We start from the raw sequence: 14,722 nt of genomic DNA, 5'->3' as shown, positions 1-14,722 counted from the left end.
GCTGTGCCTTAGCCATCCCTGACATGGGTATGAAGTGGAGACGAGGAGAAGGCCTCTCTGAGCCAGCGCTCATCTCCAGCGTCACCTCCTACTCACACCACATACCTCACTCTTTCCAAGCCAATGACTGGTCCCCACACGGGTCATTTGATGCCACATTTCTGCATTTCTGGGCTTGCCGGCCTGAGGAGTCCTGACTCACTCTTGAGGCATCAGTGTAGCTGTTTCCTACCACGTGAAGACTCCTCTAGGAGCTTCTCAAAGCAGAGGAGTCACCTTCCATCCATTATGCTGCCGCCATGATTGGCACACATCTCTGTGCTGTATTGATCTGTGAGCTTCTTATGACCAGGGAAGGTGCCCTCCCCGTGCCTGGATCCCCACACTGCAGCACAGAGCCTCTCGACACATGCTTGCTGAGTGAATGAATGAACATGAGATGGGAATCCTCAAATTCCAAGAAGATGGGAAAGATCAAATCCAAGAGACCTCGTGTGTCTGTAGATGATCTTCTTGGTTTGGAAGAAATCTGCCAACAGGATTTCTCCTACCCTGGGCCTGTTTTCATCCAATTATAAAGTTAAAGGACACGAGATCATTGATTCCAGTCCCGTAACAGGAGAAGTGGCAAGCAAGGAGACAAAGCTCAGAACCGAACCATTGTCTTCCTACTTTTCCTAGTTTGGCGGTTGGTCTGGAGAGGTTGTGTGAGGTCACAGAAGGGGCACAGAATTTGGAGGCCTGAGGCCTGTTGGCCTCTTCGAATCCCATATTTCCATATAAAATGGGAGCAAAATACAAATCCTATCCACCTCTTAGACTTTGGTGAGGACGAAATGAAGGGTATTTTGAAAGTACTCTGGAAAGGAAGAGGCGCTGAGTGATTGGTGGTTAGTAGTGGTTTTAATTACCAATGACTGAGCCCTTTGGAAGCCTCTCCTGTCTCTGCACCTTGTCCCAGAGCAGCTGGCCCCAACCTCGCTACCTCTAGTTCTGTTAAGATCAGCAGGCCATTCACCAGAAGCCTGGGATCAGTGGAGTCAATGTTTTTCGGTATCGATTATAAATTTCATTTCTGTCTGCCTACAAGCCATTAGCTTAGATCAATACATTCTCTACCCTTGGTTAAGTAATCATTGAGGCTGTTGATGATTTCAGCAGAGTAAGGGCATGTCCCTGGCTGTCTTGGGAGGGGAGTCCAAGGCAGTCTTCTGGCCCAGGCCGACCTAACCCAGTTCGGGCCTGTCTTGCAAACGAATCATTTATTCCCACCTTCAGTCAGTAAGGTCATGAACAGCTCTCTATCCTCTGGGGTCAGAAGTCTACCCTGGAGCTCCTCTGGGCCAGCATCTGGTAGTGTCCTGTGTCCAGAGTGCTGGTGTTACGAACTTTGGGCATCTTCTACAGGTGAAGACCTCAGCTTTCCCATCAGGTGGGATCTGGGAGGAGAGGCAGGAGAAAGCAGGCTTGGGTTCACAGTGCATCTCTCTAGAACACACTGTGGGGGCTGGAGCAGTGTCCAGAAGCAGGGGAACTGAGCTGGGAGCAGCTGAGAGCTCTGAGTAGATGTGCTCTGCACCACAGCCCCGCTGTCCCCTCACTCTGTACGCAACTGGCAGGTGGGAAACGCCATTGCTCCCAGAGCATTTATTGGACGCTGGCTCTCTCCCTGCCTGCAGCCACTCCCTGCAGACACACTGGCCGCACTGCAGCGAGCATCAGTGTCTAATGCTCCATCCAGCCACGTCACTCCCTTGTTTAAAGCCCTACCTGGATGCAATACGGGTCTCTTTCCCGGGCTACATCACCATTTCCCCCCTGCCTTTCTGCACTGCCGCCATACCCAGGGGCTCACAGCTTGAGCACATGCACCCCTGGTCTTAACATATGAGGCTTTCTCTGCCTGAGAAAGCTTTCCTTTCCTGCCGCCCAGACAGAGCCCTACTGCATAAATAAGCCAAGCGCACAATAGCATTCGAGAGCCTTTGGGTTTTGAATCCGGGTGGGTACCCTTCCTGGCTGCAAGGTCTTTTAGCTCTCTGGGACTCAGTTTCCTCATCTGAAAAATGGGGCAATGGTGGTCTCTAACTAGGGGTCTTCTGAAGATGAAAGGAGATTTCACACATGGTAGTTGTCATAGGACATAGAAATAGAAACTCCAACAAGGCACGGAGACTCAAGAGATGTGACAATTTAAACGAGGGCCAGACCAAGAAGCACACTTTCAAAGAGGTGAGCGAAAATCAGCTCTGCAGCCCTGGGATGGATGCTGAAATATTGAAGTGGCCATGCATTTTGCAAACGAAAGTGACTCTAGGGCAAGTCATCACCCAAGAGTGGCCAGAGTTGTCACAGGGCCTTACCCAGGCAGGGCCAGAGGCAGGCCTGGCCCCCCAGTATGGTGGTGGGCACAAAGAAAGTTGCTTCATGAGTTGTGCTTGTTCTAAAACATGGTTACATAAGGTCAATAGACATGAGCGATGGTTATTGCTATTATTAAATATTTGGTCAGAGCACAAGGTTAAATCTATGTGTGACGCCTAATGCAAGCAGGGAGAAGAAGGGAGCCGAGTGTGCGGTATTCCAGCTGGCTAATTATGTCGGAAATACGGCAAGTTGAAATAAAAAAGCAGCCAAGGCTGGGATTCCTCAGCACCAGCAGGCGTGGAGGGGGCCGGGCCCGCCTGCACCCACCACACACCTTGGCACCCTTGCCAGCCCTGCCGCACCCACTGGTGAGGGCACATCTCAGGATACCCACTCTCCTCTTACCATCTAACCTGGAGTCCTTCCTTTTTTTTACTAGCCTGCTGCTCAGCCAGGGGGCCTTTCAGCGGAACAAATCTGAGACACACCAGGACAGAGTGGGTGGCATGACCCCGTCTTCTGTTTTTGTCCCTGCACCTGGCGACAGTGCAGTGGATACCATGGAAACAGGTGCTTCCAAGGGATCAGATAGCCTGGCTTCACTGGGGCCCGAGTTGCTCGGTGACACCATCCGTCGCCCACCTCTGGACAGGCCTATATTTGGGGAAGGAAGCTTCTTGAGCTTCAGAGTTCCGTGGCTAAGCTGCTTTTGATTTTATTAGTGGTGTGATTTTGAGCATTTTAAATTATCTTGCTTCCATTTTCTCCCTTGACTCATAAGGCTGATGCTGAATGCTCAGCAGATATTTTCTGACTTTCCTTCCTTCGTTCCCTAGAGAAGAAAGTGCAAAGGCTCTCTGTGGCCTTTGATGTGTTAGTAATGAGAGAGTCATATCCTATGATTCCGTTTATATGAAATTTAAGAATAGGCAGAACCACTATACCACGATTTCTATCCATGGTGATAGAAATCAGAAGAGTGTCTGTCTGGCTGGCTGTGAGAAGAGTGAGGAGGCATGGGGAAAAAGAGGAAGGAACTGTCTGGGGTTAAAGGAAAGGCTCTGTGTCTTGACCTGGGTGGTGGTCAGAGATATACACTTAAGATCTGCATATGTTACTGTATGTAAATTATGCTTCAATTTTAAAAATGAGAAAATATTAGAAATGAATCATGAAAATCCTAGAATAAACAGTATTAAAAAAATCAGGCTGCAATGCACTTTGAGGCCACTGTTGTCCAAAGATCCTCAAGCTGGAAATTTTATTTCCTCTGACCAGGTCCTTGGGGCTTGTCCTAGACATTTGGTTCATCTGAGTGCCTCTGCAATTTCGTTTCATTTGTTTCTTTAAAAAGATTTTATATTTATTTGAGAGCGAGAGACAGCAAGCACGAGTGGCAGGGAGGGGCAGAAGGAGAGGGAGAAGCAGGCTCCCCACTGAGCAGGGAGCCCAACAAGGGGTTCGATCCAGGACTCGGGGATCATGACCTGAGCTGAAGGCAGATGCTTAACTGACTGAGCCACCCAGATGCCCCCTTCATTTCATTTCTGAGCAAACTTCTGGGAGGAGAGATAGGAGAGAGCTCAGTCTTCTGTGCAGGGGGAGAAGACCCCGTTAGTGTAGAGAACGTCTAGGCTTGGGCACTTGAACCCTCGGGAAAGGTGACAGGCCTGAGCAGTGGTGCCAGGGCCTGGCCTGGAATAAGGAGACCACTGGGTCAGTCTCTCGTGGCCTTCCTTCTGCTCCAAAAGCTGCTGTCTATGAGGCCTCTAGTCCCTACCTGGCCTCTGGGCCAGACCCTGGTTCCACTCTCCAGAAACTGTTCTCCTAGACCACCTCCCTGACCCCTCTCCCAGCCCTTGATCCTCTCTCTGAGTCTCAGGCAAAGCCAGATATGTCCCTTAAGTAGGCTACTGTCCCTTGGCCGTCCCACTCTCAGGGCCATGGAGGTGTTCTGCCTTAGGGAGCCATCAGCGGACAAGCCTGGGCAAGGGGCAGCATGGAGTCACCACAGGCATATCCTGGAAGGCCACACTGTTCAGAACCAAGCAATCAGAGGAGGTCTGTGAACTCCAGGGTCGTCCCTTAAGAGCGGTCCTCCAGTTTGAACTGGTATGAGGTTATCTGATCTCTGGGCTATCACCCCTCAACCACGTCTCAAGTAGTCCTACAAGCCTTGGTGTGAAACCTGGCTGTCTCCTGTTCTTCTGTGACTCTCCAGTCCTCAACCCCCAGAGGCAGACACATTGATCCTTTTTAGTTTGGTCCTTTTGATATTTATCTCTACATTTCTAACAGTAATCATTTACTGTCACTCCCCCTCCTTGACCCCCCCCCCATTTAGTTAATGAACACACCCATCACATCACATATTTATCTTTTTTGTGTGGGGAAGTACACGTCAGTTCTACTCTGCTAGCAAATCTCACTTACACGATACAGTGTCACCGACTATGTCACTGTGTTTTACATCAGATCCTCAGACCTTGTCCGTCTTAGAGCTGAAAGTTCGTGCCCTTTTACTAAACTCTCCCTACTCACCCCTCCACCCCCTCCCATCTCTGGCAACCACTTTTCTACTCTCTGTTTCTATGAGTTTGCCTTTTTTAGTTCCACATATAAGTGATACCATGCAGCAGTATCTGTCCTTCTCTATCTGGCTTCACTTAGCATAAGGCTCTCAAGATCAGTCCACGTGGTCACAAACGGCAGGATTTCTTTCTCATGGCTGAATAGCAGTCCATTGTATCTATCCGTACACCACAACCTCTTTGTCCAATAATTCTCTGATGGACACTCAGGTTGTTTCCATGTCTTGGCTGTTGTGAATAAGGCTGCAATGAACATAGGAGGGCAGAGATCCCTGAGATCCTGTTTTCATTTCCTTTGGCTGTAGGCCCAGAAGTGGGGTTGCCGGACCCCACGGTAGTTCTAGATTTAATTTTTGGAGGAAGCTCCATACTGTGTCCCATAGTGGCTGTACCAATTTACATTCCCAACAACAGGATGCCAGGGTTCCCTCTTCCCCACAGCCTCACTGGAGACAACACATCCTTGTCATCTCTTGGGTTTTTTGCTTGTTTATTTTACGATAGCCTTTCTAACAGGTATGAGGTGGTATCTCTTGTGGTTTTGATCTGCACTTTCCTGACATTAGTTATGCTGAACACCTTTTCGTGTACTTGTTGGCGACTGCATGTCTTAAAAATGTCTATATTCAGTTCCCCTGCCCATTTTTAAACAGAATTGTTTGGATTTTATTTTATTTTATGCTTTGCTATTAAGTTGTGTGAGTTCTTTATATATTTTGGATATTGAGCCCTTATCAGATATATGATTTGCAAATAGTTTCTCCCATTTTCATTTTGTTGATGGTTTCTTTTGCTGTGCAGAAGCTGTTATGTTTGATGTGGTCCCGTATTTATTTATTTATTTATTTATTTATTTATTTATTTATTGTTGCCTTTGCTTTTGGTGTCAAATTCAAAAAATATCATCACCAAAACCAACGTCAAGGAGCTTGCCACCTATGTTTTCTTCTAGGAGTTTTATGGTTTCAGGTCTTACTTAGTCTTTAATCCATTTCAAGTTGACTTTTCTATATGGTATAAGATAATGGTCCAGTTTTATTCTTTTGCATGTGACTGTCCAGTTTTCCCAACACCATTTATTGAAGAGACTATCCTTTCCCCATCATATATTCTTGGCTCCTCTGTCATAAATCAACTGGCATATATGCTTGGGTTTATTTCTGGGCTCTCTATCCTGTTCCATTGACCTATGTGTTTGTTTTTATGCCAAATCACTTCTCGATTTTTCTTTTTTAAGTATTATTTGTTGACTTCTCACTATGGAAAGTGAGGATTTTATTTCTCTCCCTCCCCTCGCCCCACCACACATAAGCACCCACTCCATCCTCCCAACATAGTTATGTTATAATTTTGGTTTGCTCAACACGACAAATTTGCATTCTTAATTTGCACTATGTAACTGCTAGTCCCAACTGAGCTATGCAGTATACTATAATAATTTTTCCTTTCGTGCATCACTTTTGCTTTCCCTGGAGTTCATAACGGTCTTGTTTTTTTCCATTTGCTTAGTTTTTTACTACAAATTAATAATTCAACCTTAAATATTCCAACAGTTGTCTAAATTTAATCTCCATGTGTTCAAATGCAGTGGGCATCTTCTTAAAAATATCACCACAACACCAAAAACACCACCACACCAAAAAAGCATATAATCTAATTAAAAATGGGCAGAAGGCATGAATATGTTTTCAGAGAAGACATCCAGATGGCCAACAGACACATGAAAAGATGCTCAACATCGCTGATCGTCAGGGAAATGCAAATCAAAACCACAATGTGCTATCACCTCACACCTGTCAGAATGGATAAAATCAAAAACACAAGAAACAAGTGTTGGTGAGGATGTGGAGAGAAAGGAACCCTTGTGCACTGTTGGTGGGAACGCAAACTGGTGCAGCCACTGGGGAAAACAGTACAGAGTTTCCTCAAAATTTTAAAAATAGTGTTACCGTATGATCCAGTAATTCTACTACTGGGTATTTATCCAAAGAAAGTAAAAATACTAATTTGAAAAGATATGCGCACCCCTATGCTTATTGCAGCCTTATTCACAATGGCCAAGATACACAAGCAACCCAAGTGTCCATCAACAGATGAATGGAAAGGAAGATGTGACATATATACAACGGAATGTTACTCAGCCATAAAAAAGAATGAAGTCTTGCCATTTGCAACAACATGGATGGATCTAGAGGGTATAATGTTAAGTGAAATAAGTCAGTCAGAGAAAAACGAATACCATGATTTCACTCATATGTGGAACTTAAGAAACAAAACAAATGAACAAAGAAAAAAGAGACAAACAAAAAAACCCAGACTCTTAACTAGAGAGAACAAACTGGTAGTTGCCAGAGGGGAGGTGAGAAGAAAGATGAGCGAAATAGGTAATGGGGACTAAGAGAACACTTATGGATGACCACTGAGTGATGGATAGGATTGTTGAATCACTACTTGCACACCTGAAACTAATATAATACAGTATGTTAATTTAAAAAATTAAAAGAATTAAAAATTAAATAAAAATAAAAATAAACCACTGCATCTTATAACTCAAAGGATCTACAGCCCCCCTGGGGACATGCAGGGCTACCATCAGCGGTCTTTGGCTGGTGTGGATCCCTGCACTGGGTCAGGGAGAGAGGTCAGAAGCCTCAGCATGGGACAGACATGAATAGGAATGCTGCCACTTGTTGGCAGGGCCCCCATGATTCTCTTTCCACATCTGTAACATGGGAGCACTGATGCCTCATCACAGTGTAGTTACGAGGATTCATGAAGTAACACAGACTCCTTGAGCGTGGAGGACACGTGATAAATGATGGCTTACTTTCCTGTGGGGAAAATCAAGAACAATGAGGCCACTCTAAGTACTTCATCTCCTGGCGCTTGCTCTCTCTCCATCCCCAAGTACAGACCAGGCTCCGCCCATACATCCAGGCTTCCAAGACACTGACACTCGGGCTAAGAGAGGTAGCTAGAGCTGCTGTAGCGCGGCTCATTCGTTTCATGATTTCCTCTAAAGGAAGGAACCTCCTTAATAACGACATCAATTTATTTTGAAATATTCTAAACAAAGGCAGAAACCCTGAAAGAAAATATGGATAGAACAGCAACATGAAAATTAAAAACTGATGTACATCTGGGGGGAAAAAAAACCCTAAAATAAAAGTAAAAGGCAAGCAACAAATTGGGAAAATATTTGCAATATATAAGTCAGTCAAGGGGGGGCGCTGACTTTCCTGAGGACCTGGACCAGTCAGAGCAGAGACAGTGCCTCAGCCTCCCAGGCTAATGTTTTCCCTACCGTTCATTCATTCATTCATTCATTCATTCATTCATTCATTCAAAATGTATGTATTGAATTCCTTTAGGTGCCTGGCATTGAAGTATAATGATATTCAAAGCCGGAAATGGTTCCTGCCTCCATGGAACTCAGTCCAGTGGAGTGACAGATATCCATCGGATAATTCCATTTGGGAGTGCACAACTATAATCCAAGGTAAATGCTGTAAAGAAAGGAGGGGCGCCTGGGTGGCACAGCGGTTAAGCGTCTGCCTTCAGCTCAGGGCGTGATCCTGGCGTTACGGGATCGAGTCCCACATCAGGCTCTTCTGCTATGAGCCTGCTTCTTCCTCTCCCACTCCCCCTGCTGTGTTCCCTCTCTCGCTGGCTGTCTCTCTCTGTCGAATAAATAAATAAAATCTTTAAAAAAAAAAAAAAAAAAAAAAAAGAAAGGAGAGCTTACACCAGAGGACCTAGCTTAGATTGGTGCGTGTGGATGTCCCTGGCTGGTGACACTTGAACTGAGAGCCGGAGGGTGAGGAGGAGTCAAGGAATGTATGTGTAGGGGGAGGGGGACAGGGAAAGAGAGAGACAGAGAGACAGAGAGAAGGGAGAGACATTCCAGGTAGGGAAAATGGTGAGCTAAGGCCCTGTGGTAGGAGGCCCATGGAACAGTTGGAGAACAGGAAGAAGGCCAGTGTGGCTGGAGCCTGAAGAGTGAGAGGAGGCTGGAGGGGTGCTCACTGGCTAGGTAAGGGGGCGTCTTGTGGACCATGGTAAGGCTTTGCCTTTTAACCCAAAGAGCAATGGGGAAGCCACTGAAGGATTCCACGTTGGGGAAGCCACTAGAGGTGACTGTATGGCTGCATTTACATATGAAGACAGCTCTGGCTTCAGAGTGGAGAACGGATGAGGGTGGGTGGGAGTGAGACAGTCTTATGGCCAAAGTCCAGGTGAGAGACGGTGATGGCTGGGGGTGGGTGATGGCATGAGGATAACTGACACAGGCAGAGTCAAGAGCTCTTTGGAAGATAAAGTGACAGGGCTGTCCCCCATCCCTCATCCTGTGGACTAGGGCAAGGCCAGAGCAATAAGCCTCAATCAAGACCGACAGAACATACCAGTCTCTGAAGACCTAAGTCCTAGTATAGTGGAATTTCAGAAAGGGGAACAATCTCGGCCAGCTGGGGCTGCATCAAGGTCAAGAATTTTGGGACTCAGTTCTGCTATCACTGGAGAGATAGGGAACCAGGTCTGGTTCTAACCAGGTGCACCCAGGGGCTCTGCCAGCAGAGGAGGGAGCGTGGAGGGCATAGGGTGGAGGCACAGAATGTGGTAGCGGGCTTCAGGGTATGACATGAGCCTCCACTTCTCCTCCTCTCCTATTCCCAGGAGAGAAGGCACCTGCCTTATGTTTGTGTTTTCTATCTTGAAAAATAAATCACAACTTTCACACTGTCACAAAGCACACAGACTTGCAACTTGCTCCTTTGTACATGTAATACATTCAAGGAGCTCTAGTGAATTTATCTTATTTTTCTTTTGGGAAAGTTGGCAAGAGTAGGGGTCAACTGTCTCTTCTAGTCCCACTCTGGGAATATGGAAATGGGAATCAGTGGAGGAAAAGCTTTCTGAGGCAAAGCGATAGGAAAGCGTCTCTGGAAGGGACCTCAGGAACCAGGTGGGAAGCAAGGAACCACATCTGGCTCCAAATAGCCTGGACTGGCTTCGACAGACCACGATTAGCTAGGCTGAGTCTGAACTGGTCTCAGCAAGCAATGGCCAGCTAAAATCACTTATCGTATTAATGGCCAGTGAATGCTGTTTTGAGCCAATCTGGACCACCGTCCCGAAATCAGTCTGAATTGTGTGATGCACTTAAACCAAGCACAATATTTGATTTCACTGGCCTATTCTGAGCAACTTCTAGCTAGTTTGGGTGCCTATTTTCTGAATTATCGTCTTCTTGTGTGTGTGTGTGTGTGTGTGTGTGTGTGTGTGTGTGTCTGTGTCCATGTGTGTATGTCTGTTTAAGTTGACACCTTTCTCTTTTGCCTCTAACTTCTTGGAAATTGAGAACGGTCAAGGCGTGACGATGAACAAACTTAGGTCTATATGCAGGTAAGTGACAACAGGGTTTTCCTTGGGAGGTTCTGGATCTGGACATCTCCCCCTCCTTCGGAAGGAGACCTGAGGACAGCTTTCAGGGTGCTGGCAGCCTTAGCATGCTCACTCAGGGCTGGCCTGGATGAGAGCCTGCCGGGAAGTTAACAGCCAACATGACTCGGAGGAAGGGTCCCTGGGAAGCCCCGATCTGCAGAGCAGCCTTTTGGCCAGATCCCAGAGGCTTCTGAGCTGGCTGAGGCTGATTTTGTGACCTATCTCAGAAAGCAACCCCAGTCTTTTTCATGCAACCCAGCATATCCACATAGTGGTGTAGCCTGGACATACATCTGGAATATGGATAGTCTGGAGCAGTCTGGACAAGGCAGTGTCTGGATACCAAGGGCTGTGATTAGCATCCTCTGACTTGCTGTGTTGGTAACACGCATCCTGCCCTGCCCCTACAAGGTTCAATGGGGGGTGAATTTTGGTGTAAGCTCTTCTTTCCACCACTTCTACCATAACCGTTACTTAAAGGCACACACACATGTGTGCACACCCACCCCCCTGCCCACCCCCACACACGTGCACAGAATTTGGCCTGTATTTCTCCAGAAATGTCCCCAGGGTGAATTATTCCTTACCAAGCTGCAAGCCTGACCCTGCATGAGCCAATTCCTGACCTGGTCTCTAGCCTCATGCTGTGGCTGCTGCCCCTCCCTGCCCCCACCCCAGGCTCCTACTCCCCTGTGCCCCGCCCCTCCCACGGCACCTGCACACAGGCCGTTCCCCGCCTGCGACGTGGCCTTGTCGTCCACCATTCTTCGCCTAGTTAGCTCCCTGTCATGTCCCAGCTCACAGCTCAAGGACCTCTTACTTCCTCCGGACGCTATGTTTGTAGTATAAGCTCCTAGAATGCTTCTTATCATAGTTTATGATCATACATTTTTGTGGGTAAGTGGTTAGCTGACGCACGGCCCCATAAACGTCATCTTTTAACATATCTTACCAGATAACAGCATCAAGTAGAGTGGTCCCCAACCTGAGCACTACAGACATGTGGGGCCAGATAATTCTGTGCTGTGGGGCCTGTCCTCTGCGTTGTAGGGTAGTTAGTAGTGCTCCTGGTCTCTCCCCACCAGAAGCCAGTAGCCCTTCATTTGGAACTACCAAAAATGTCTCCAGACAAGGCCAAAGGTCCACTGGTGAGCAGGGCAAAATCACTCCTGGCTGAGAACCACTGACCTAGGACAACTGCTTATAAGAAGTTTGGGATTTCAAAGGCTGGCTTCCTGAGAGCCCCTTTGCTGAAGCCTTGGTCTCTTTCTAGACGAGAACTATGCAACAGGCATATAATGTAAGCCACATATGTAATTGTAATTATCAATGTTCTAGTAGCTGCTTTAAAAGAAAGTAAAAAAAAAAAACAGGTGAAATTAAATTTAGTAATATATTTTATTTAACTTAACATATCCAAAATATTGTCATTTCAGCCTGTACTCAATATAATTATTAGTAAGATATTTTACATTCTTTTTTTCCACCAAGTCAACAAAATCGAGCGTGTATGTGTCTCAATTTGGACGAGCCACATGTCCAGGGCTCCACAGCCACATCTGGCCAGTAGCTAGTGCATTAGATAGGGCAGGGACATTTAGTTTTCTCAAAGGGCATGCATGGCCTGGCCCACCCCTTTAGGTGGTCACTAGTTGCACTCCTACCCCTCAGCAGAGCCATGCACAGCCCTCTTTTGCCCACTGGGGTCCACAGGTTATCATCCATTTGGAGCACCCCACAGAGGGGTCCCGACTGCCGTGACCACGCTTTGGAGGGCCAGCCCACCCTGCAGTCATCTGTTAGTAGCTAATGAGATGGGTGTGTTGCCTGTGAGTTCACAGGAGGCTGGAGGGTCCCTGTCGCACACACACACCAGGCGAGACGCACTGTTTCCAAGCTCCCCAGGCAGATGTTCCATCCACCTCCAAGCTACCTGTCCTCATACTCATTGCTCAAAAGGGAAGCTCAGCCCTCTGTAAAGACTGGCCACATGAAAAGGCACATTCTGTTTTCTTACAAGACAGACATTCTTATCTAAAATGACAGTGGCCAAGAAGTTGCTGTCCCTAGCGAGATGCTGTCCCTCGTCCAGGGACTTGTCCTGAGTCTCCAGGCCACTCTGCAGGGACACAGGCTGGCTGGGGCACTAGCCCAGTCTCACTAGATCATCCTGCAAGTTTCTCCAAGCTCCCATCTCTGACTTGGCTCTCTGTGCCCTCCGCACCCTCACCTCCAGGCTGTGCAACTTCCGAGGACTTCTCCCCGGGGGAGCGCCTGCCTGCCTCTGGCCTGCCTGAGGAATCGCTTCCTGCAGCCCAGCCCTCGCAGTTCCCGAAGGCTCTAGAGAGCACCCTCCCAGGCCACAGCAATGAGGACTCTCACTTGGACCTGGCCGTCTCCAGAAGCCAGCACATGGCCCTCTCTGGTGAGGGCCACTTTTGTCTTGGCTGCTGGGGCAAATCATGAGCGTTGAGCACTTCCTTTGTAGCAAAGGAACAAAGTTTTCCCAAAGTTGTCACCTGGTCACTTTGAGCAACTCAGGAACACGGCAAAACACAGAATATGGGGTGAGGGTTGCACGAGGACTAGAGCACTAAAATGGCCCTTGCCCTTTCGTGTCTCAGGTCTGACCCCCACGGACCCAGGAGCCTCACTAGGCACCCATGTCGGTCAGGAGGATGCCTCTGGATTGCCTGCCTCATCTGACCCCTAGGGTGGCAGCCAGGTAAGTGTCTGCACGTGTTAGTCAAGAGACGCACACTGGGCCCAGATCCGCCCCAGGAAGTTGGACTTACCCCTCCTGGCTTGCCTGATCTTTGGGCTCAGCATATTCCAGAAGCCGCCAGGCCAGAGTCCTTGTGCCGATCATGCTGTCATCCACTTCCCTTTTCTCTTCCTCTGGCCCAACTGCCCCTCTAGCCCCGCTCGGGCCCCCATGCTGCTGGCTTTACGGGGCGAGGCTCCCTGGTCTCCCTCTCCTTGCTTCCGACCGCCGGCTTGCCTTGGACTACACAAACCTCAATGCATTATTTATCCATCCCAGAATTAATTCCCATCCACGCGAGCCAGTAAAAGGCTCCGTAGGGCTGCTGATCAATCACTGGGCCAGGGCGGGGCGGCCTGGCTGTCCCTCCGCCCCCGGGCGCGCGCGGCGCTACCCATCCCGGAGCCGCGGGCGCGTGGGGCTCTGCTCCCCGCGGGCGGGCGGGTCCGCGAGGAGGGCGGTGCAGCCCCGGCCCCGCGACGCGGGCGGGTCTGATGGCTCCCGGCTCCTCCGGAGCGGATCCGCCCACTGCGCGGGGAGGGCCAGTCCGGCGCGCCCGCTGCAGGCAAAGAGAGGCGGAAATCCACGCCGCCGCCCTCCTGTCCTGCCAAGCGCCCCCCTCCCCCCGGAGAGGGCTCTTGGGGAGAGAGGGGCGACCCCTCCGGGCCAAGGCCCCCTCCAGCGCACGTCCAATGGGACCCGCTTTGCCTGATGTCTCCGGCCAGGGGGGCCCAGGAGGCGGTTTCGGAGCTCACAGCTCAACTGTGAAAGACAGGTGTGTCTTCGAGGAGCTCGCAGCCTGGGCAGCGTTCAGATCCTCCGATCCCCCGGGGATGGGCCCAGCAAGCAGAGGGATGCCCCTTAGGGATGTTTCTGCTGCCTTCATAAGGTGACAGAAATCAGAATGCACGTAAAGCACTTAGATTAGGGCCCCGCACGCAGTAGAGTCTCAAACACTGTTCCCTGAGTAGTGAATCTGCTAATTGTCATGTTTCCATTTAATAGTAACATAACTCTAAAGAATGCATAGTGGGGCTTTTGGGGAGCTCAGCCCCAAGAGGCTAAAAATTGCCGGAGAAATGCAATCACAGTAATAGCCACCGTTCATTAGGTGCCTACTCTCTGTCTGGCATTAAGGCTCGTACTTTATGTTCCATATCTCATTTAATTCTCAAATTCTCCGAGGCAGGTGCTATTGTCATGACTTTTCAGATAAAGAATATAAGGCACAGAAATGTTAAATAACTTGCCCAAAGTCACACAATACTGTCAGGATGGGAATCTGAACCCCAGGGCGGTGTGTCTACAGCTGATGATTTTCTGTGATGCCAGTCTCTCTAAATTCCCAAATTCCAACCACTTCAGGTGAGCAGTTTTTGGCTTGAGAGTCCTCAGCGGACTTGCTGGATGGTGAGGACCAGCCTTGGTGCCCCTGAAATGACCCCACGTGCTGTGTTAGGCATTTGTGCCTAGGGCTGGGTCCTTCTGAGTCGGAGTGTGGTGTGGTCCGCTCAGCTGAAGATGAGGGATGTGAAAGATGACCTCTCTGTTTGGATGG

At 48.8% G+C, this 14,722-nt stretch overlaps 1 protein-coding gene across 3 annotated transcripts in view; it reads right to left on the bottom strand.

Moving 5' to 3' along the window:
* The window catches only part of ARHGAP22 (Rho GTPase activating protein 22), a 138,631-nt gene extending 125,007 nt beyond the window's left edge, over window positions 1-13,624 (bottom strand). For all 3 annotated transcript variants that reach the window (XM_045809897.2, XM_045809898.2, XM_087862952.1), the window contains exon 1: window positions 13,196-13,624. In XM_045809897.2, the coding sequence (XP_045665853.2) occupies window positions 13,196-13,229 (34 nt within the window). In that variant the 5' untranslated portion in view covers window positions 13,230-13,624. The remainder of the gene's footprint in view (window positions 1-13,195) is intronic.
* Window positions 13,625-14,722: the final 1,098 nt, after the last annotated feature.

The sequence above is a fragment of the Ursus americanus genome, chromosome 6 (assembly GCF_024610735.1).
Source record: "Ursus americanus isolate L20-20 chromosome 6, mUrsAme1.1.p, whole genome shotgun sequence".
NCBI classification, from domain to species: Eukaryota; Metazoa; Chordata; class Mammalia; order Carnivora; family Ursidae; genus Ursus; species Ursus americanus.
This window is presented reverse-complemented; position numbering and strand designations above follow the sequence as displayed.